General features: G+C 45.0%; 1 protein-coding gene across 1 annotated transcript in view; it reads right to left on the reverse strand.

Annotated features, from left to right (window-relative positions):
* The window catches only part of htr2aa (5-hydroxytryptamine (serotonin) receptor 2A, genome duplicate a), a 121,073-nt gene that overhangs the window by 39,316 nt on the left and 74,990 nt on the right, over positions 1–6,767 (reverse strand). The window contains exon 2 of the mRNA XM_032512768.1: positions 544–744. Within this exon, the coding sequence (XP_032368659.1) occupies positions 544–744 (201 nt within the window). The remainder of the gene's footprint in view (positions 1–543; positions 745–6,767) is intronic.

A 6,767-nucleotide genomic window follows, 5' to 3' on the forward strand; every position in this document is an offset into this window, starting at 1 on the left:
TAATTAAAAAGAACATTGATACAGGAAAACTGATCAATTTGACCCAAGGACAACATGAGGGTTAATGGTTTTCTTCCTGTATGATATGAAAGACAAACTGCACTCTGATGGAAGACAGTCAGAAACTGCAAACCATCATTTTTTTGGTTGAACTTGGGGTTAAATTTGGTGAATTATTTAGCCCCCTTCCCTGTTTATGACTCCTTGTCTGTCCTTAATGGGTCTTCCTGACAGTTCTTGCCTCTGTCGGTTTAATGCACATGTCCAACTCAAGGCCCGGGGGCCAAATCCGGCCTCTCGCAAACGTTGACCCGGCCCATGTATCAATATGGATTCACAATAAAGTTAACTACAGGAAATTACCCAACAATCCATGCAGAATTTGGCTGTTGCCACCTTTCACACACGCAGAGTTTTCATATTCTGGCCATGAAACAGGATGGTGTAAGTCAGTGCCCAGGAGGTGTGTGTTTGTGTGTGTGTGTGCCTGAGTATGTGTGTATGTGTGTCTGAGTATGTGTGTGTGTGAGTGTGTGTTCCTACCGACTGAGATGGTCCACACCGCCGTGATCTTGATGCGGGCCTTGGTGTGGGAGTTGAAGCGGCTGTGGTGGATCGGGTTGCGTATGCCAATGTACCGATCCAGAGAGATGGCGCACAGGTGCATGATGGACGCCGTGGAGAACAGGACGTCCAGGTAGATCCAGATTGGACAGAGTTCAGAGGGAAGCGGCCACCCATAATCTGCGGGGGGGTAAAAAACTGTTTAGTTTTCTGTTAAAATATCTTTGAGTTAAAGCCCATGTTGCAGGTTGAATTTTCCAACGAATTTGCACTTATTGATTGTTGGTAATAAACATTCAAACTGTTATCCTGTATATGATATTGAAAGTATCACATACTAAAATACATAACGAAAAGTAGGTCCTATTTTACAGATGGTTTGCTTTTCACTCCCACAATGCATTGCATGCGTCACAAGAGTACGTATAGGCCCAGCCAGCTTGGAGCACCATTGAGAGTTCCAGGAGAGATAGAGAGAACAGTGTTAGAAGAGTGTTCAGCAACAGATTATAGATAATACATACTATCACATGTAATAGCCTATATATATATCTAGACATATAGACAGACTACCAGTATGATAGATATTTTTAGGGATGACGAGTACAGCTTAATCTGTACTGTTCCTGTATCTGTTTACACATGAATTATCTGTATCGCGTGATCTTGTGGGGTTAACTAGGTGACTGGGCGGTGGCCTAACCCATAAGTGGTAGTAATTTAAACCAAAAAAACTAGGAAGTGGTCCAAGGTTTGTCATATCGAAATAGGGCGGGGCTTTAAACCGGTATGTTTCTTAATCATGCAATTGATTTGGGTTTTATCAGAAATTGTATATTTATTGGCTGAGTTGAAAACTATTTTACTGACAGCGTGGAATGTGTGTTTGTGTGGTGTATCTTAATTAATGGATAACACATTTATTTAATATCATACCCCCGCAACCCCTTTTTTTTTTTTATAAAACACAGCAAGAAAGTTCAGTACAACTCAAAAAAACTGTTGGAGCCAGCGAAGTTTTAAAAAAACAAACAACAAAAAAAACTCCACGGCATAGATGCAACTCGACCCATCTACCATCAACATGTTGAACAATACCCACGTTACCAGAATCCTCGTGTAGTGAGGGCGCTGGGCTACTGCCTACAACGAGATAGTGTAAGGGAGAGGCACTGTGACTACCTGTGATCACGGTTAGAATAGTTAGTGGTGATGGCGCTGGGACTAGTCCTATCACCAGAACGGAGACACAGTCCGATGGATGACTTATTCAATCCGCGCACGGATATTCTCTATTACTCGTATAATCTTGTTTACTCGGCAAAAGTGCTTTATATCCAACACGATACTACGTTTTTCAACCCGAGTACTCTCGGCCATCCCTAATAGAATATTTTAAAGAGAGAGATGATATATCTAGCAATACCGGTTATACGCTAGCGACGCTAGACTAGCTGATGGTTAGCTAGCTAGGTGGAGAGTGGGTACAATTTGTCCTGTTATCGCGGAGCCGTTTTTCTCAAAGCCGACGTAACCAAGATCATTCAAAGATCTGAAGTGAAACACGCCTCTTAGACGGGGATTGTTGTTCGACTTTTCCAAGTTTAGAACTAGCTAACGCTAGCCGCCGTCGACATTACCAACAGCCAGTCGCCTTAGGATCCGGTAAATTTCAACTGCACTTTGGTGTTGCCTATATATTCGTCCCTGTTGTCAAACTCATACAATGTGGCAGTAGTGTACCTTTTGTACCAAACTTGATATTGAATGCATGGTGGGAAGGAACTAATCCATTATGAGGTGGTGATGAACAGGGCACCTCAGAACTGCACGTAAAAGCTGGCTTAATTATAGAACTAATTACCAAAGACCTAAATAAATGTGTGTGTATGTGCATATTATACTTATGCTTTGCAGCTGGTTACAGCGTAGGATGGGAGAGACAGCACAGGGCTTCTATAGTCAGATAAGCTACACGTGAGCAACAGGAAGAGGAGATGGTGGGCCAGAGACACTGAAGTTCAGACTGGTCTGACTAACTCCGAATCATGGACATACACAACTGAAGGAGGATTTGGACGCATGCTGTCTGGTTGAGGTAATGATAACTGAAAATAAGGTAAAAAGAGGACGAGGCAGAGCAGAGAGTGTAACCCATCAACTATAGCGCTGACCAATCATCCACCACAGGGAATCAATATACCGCTGAGCACAATCATTTTTAAGTGCCTTTTGGTGGACCTCTGTACTCAGACAGTCTCCATCGGTCCGTTGCCTGTGGTAACTGCCTCGGAAACGCATTTCATCTGTTGCCACAATAAAAACGCTGTTTAATTCCTCATGGAGTTCATTCGTCATTATTAGAAGGATTCCCCAAAACAATAATGGTGACCCCACCGACGTGATACTTAATTGGTACCAGGGGAATCCAACTGGACCGTGGTCATTGTGTCCACCGGTCCGGTTCAGCTAGCCACCGGACTGACATCCCTCAGCCCGTTACAGGGGACTGAGCGGCGATACTGACTACACTGAGACGCTCGTTGGTGTGATCACTGGAGCTCTCAACAAAAAAGGTAGTCATAAGCCGTTTAAAATCAAAATTCTGTTATTGGAGCTGAACTACAATTGATGTTATCCCTTTCACTGTCCGTAAGTGTTGTTTTAAAAGCGAAAGTATTGATTGAATGTGGCGTAATTAAGGGATATAAACAGATGAAATGTTGGGGCAGTGCTGATCGTTATTAACGAAGAAAACAACTAAGAGTTGTAAGAGAATTGGGATAATACGGGTGGCGGTAGGATAGGAAAAGGGACAATACGTCAGGAGGAAATACGTCCAGATTGTTGTACGAGTGAGACTGCTAAGGACAATAGTTTTCAGATGAGTGATTGTGATTGCCACCCTTGTGTTCGTGTTGAACATCCTGAAAAGATTGCAGTTAACAGATTGTCATGTAATATTACGAGTCCACCGCGAAGTGTATTTGAGTGCGAAGGAGTAGAGGTGGCACTTTTTAAGTTGTAAAGATATAGAGATTACCTCAAAGGCCGTCTATATGAGTCTTAATGAAAAGTTGTTCGTTGTTTGCATGTGTGATTTTTGTTGTGGTTGGCTTGTTGGATTTTTTCCACTGCTTATTTTTGTGAAAAATGACGACCCCTTATGTAAAGTGTTGTAGGGGCAGTGAAAAGTATGCAGTAAAAGGAGAGGAGAAAGTATGCAAAAGATAGTTGATGACCGAATGGGAGTAGGAGAGGATGGATTGAGGGAGAAGGGGCCGCGCCCCCGGAAAAGGATATGAAATATGTAGTATGAAAAAAGTACAGTTGGAGTCATGCGGAAAGGCAGAGCAGTCAGAGGAAAGAAAAGAAAATGTTTAATTGACAAACCAAAGCAGAAGGATATGAAGCGCAGAAGAGAAACTATGGGTGGTGTTGAAAATTACGAAATGCTACAGAACATTGGGATTGACAAAACCAAATACAAAATTCACTCAACTGAGAAGAAGCTGAACCAGAATAAACCGTTGCGCAGAAAACCCCGCATGCCCCTGAGCGGCCCCCCCCAACAAACCCTTTTTTCTCCAGATATAAGAACCTAAGAATTTCCCGCTCCACCTGCACGCCCGTAGTACAGTCCCAACGGCATCAAACCCACAGTCCAGCCCCAGTGTGTAACTGCCCATTTACGCCATGCATTACAATAGACCGTACCACAGGCACCCTTACGTGATACCGCATTAGAGGGCCGCGTACAGGAATTTAAATGTTATCTAAATTTAATGGTACAGTCCAAGGCGCCAGTGGGAGCAGCGCGGCTCCACCACAAACCAGGTCTAGCAGTCCCCGCCGCCCCAGCAAGCTAGTACCCCATATTCAGCGTCTTTTTGCCCAACAAAATCCAGTAGCATTTTCACATGTCAGAAAAGCACCCAGTCCACCTCACCATAAGTACCTAACCTACCAAGACTCAGGAATAGGAATGATCGAACAGTCCAGACAGACAGCAGGGCTAAGTGAGCCACACTACAGAAGCTCCGCTCTAGGGAAGAAAAAACGACATAAACCAGGCCCCCGATCAGATCACAAAGTTCCCTCAAGACCGTTTTTTTGTCAGGCCACATTTAAGAGTCAATTTCCAACGAGGACGGCCCTGAACGAGTTCTTGCTGCGAAGATCCACTAGCATAAGGGAAAAAACTAACAAACGATTCATAGAGATAAAAAAAGCAGCAAGAGCAGCTGCGCTAACGTACATGTCTCATGAGGGAGAGCAGACGCGCCACACCCAGAGGCTGGGCTACAATGCCCACTTCCAGACCCATAGGAGGAGGGAGGGACTGTTGACGTTTACAAACCCTTACAGTTTTGGTGACTTAGATTCTCTGTGTCAAACTTCCCCTCCCTGACCAGGAGGTCTGAGCATTTCCTTCCTCATCGTTTCATTAAGTCCTTATCAGCAGGAGTTCAGCTGCTGTTTTTGGAGATCTCAGAGCAGTATTGGGAAGTAATGGGAGCAGATAAAGAACGCTCATTGTGCTAGCTGCCTACCAGAGGGGGCTGGACCACCCAACTGTTCCCCCCTCGCATCGCCTCAGTTGGCCTGCAATCTCAACCCTCCATGCACCCCCTATGGGCATTTGCGGCGACCTGCTGCACCGCATTATACCCTCCTCAGCTTTGGGGAATCATGCTCAGCATGGCATGATTTAAAAAAGACTAAGTTGATGAAAATTTTGAGCCTAGTATTCAATAGAGGCAAAAAGATTTGGCAGCGTGCTCTGCTCGGCCGAGCCCGTGGGGACCACAGTTCCCCACGCCACGTGGCGCTGTTTTCCCCGCTGGGTCTAGGGGGGATTACCCACACAGCGCAGTTTTTTCAGAACACAGTTAGGGAGGAGTAGTATTAGGGCCTGCAAAACAATGACCGATGCACATGGGCAGAGAATGTGCGTCATTTCCTGTCCAAAAACACCAAAAGGGGCAGAGCAACAAGAAGATGAATTAAAAAAGGGACTACCACTCAATGTTAAAGAAACAACTTGAAGAATTAAAAATCCCAAGCCCATCAAAGCCTAAAACAAATGACAGTCTCACAGAACCCCCAACAGTCATAATCCCCTCACATTGTTTTTTGTTTTTGCAGACTGCTGTCTTTTCTGGCCTCAACACGGATACAGCCGCTCACATTCCCTGACTATACCACAAACTCATCGCTGTCTCAAAAACCCCCCTCAAACCGCCCCCCTCCCTATGGCCAACAAGTCCGAGGCCGCCTCTCTGACCTCAAAAGTGCCTGCAAGGGCAAGAGACACTACCTCCCCAGACTCCTCACTCCCATTTCCATATTGATTTTTCTGTAAACAATTGCTTTTTCCTCAATGCCATTTTATTTTCCAGAAAAAAGGGGAGACGAATGTACTGATGTACCCTCCTAAGGCTGATACAGTCCAGGATCTATGAATGTAATCAGTGGCAGCGGAGCGGCGCCACAAAAGACAAAGATGGGATATGGAGGTCTCAGCACGGAAAGATAGCAGCATCAGCCGAGATGGTGCAGAATGTTGTACTGCGCACACGACCACACATGCAGGACAGAAAACGACTCTCCTGATCTGTCTGAGCTGTGGTGTGCACCACCAATTTTGAGGGACATTGTGACACATTTTTGTCAGGAATGCAGGTTGTGGTGGAAAAAGAGCATAATTTCACGAAACCCATACACCACACTCCAGTGAGCGTACCCATCCCCACAGCTTGTTTTTTCCAGATAATCATTTAGATTATCCTGAATATGGCGCAGCAAATGTTGTAATGGTGAAAAGGTATCTTCTGGTGATGGTAGACAGGTTCTCTAGGTGGGTAGATATCCATTCCCCGAAAGAGGCGCACAACGTGGTGAAATGCTCAAAAATGAACTCATCCCGAGGTATGGGGTCCCCAGGCAAATCCAGGGTCAGACTAATGGCACACATTTTTAAAAAACAAACTACTAAATAAGTCAAACATTCCCTGGGAATCACTCATGCCTTCGGATCCAGTTTATCCTCCAATTCCCACAGTGTAATGTTTGGAAAGAGCAAACCCGACATTGAAGGCTAAGATGCCAAGGCATGTGCAGGAAGCCAGTTAAACATGGTAGAAGCGCCCGTCATTGGCCCTCATGGCTATGAGGTCCTCATAAGGACGAGAACACATTTG

This window comes from Etheostoma spectabile, chromosome 4 (assembly GCF_008692095.1).
Source record: "Etheostoma spectabile isolate EspeVRDwgs_2016 chromosome 4, UIUC_Espe_1.0, whole genome shotgun sequence".
Classification (NCBI taxonomy): Eukaryota; Metazoa; Chordata; class Actinopteri; order Perciformes; family Percidae; genus Etheostoma; species Etheostoma spectabile.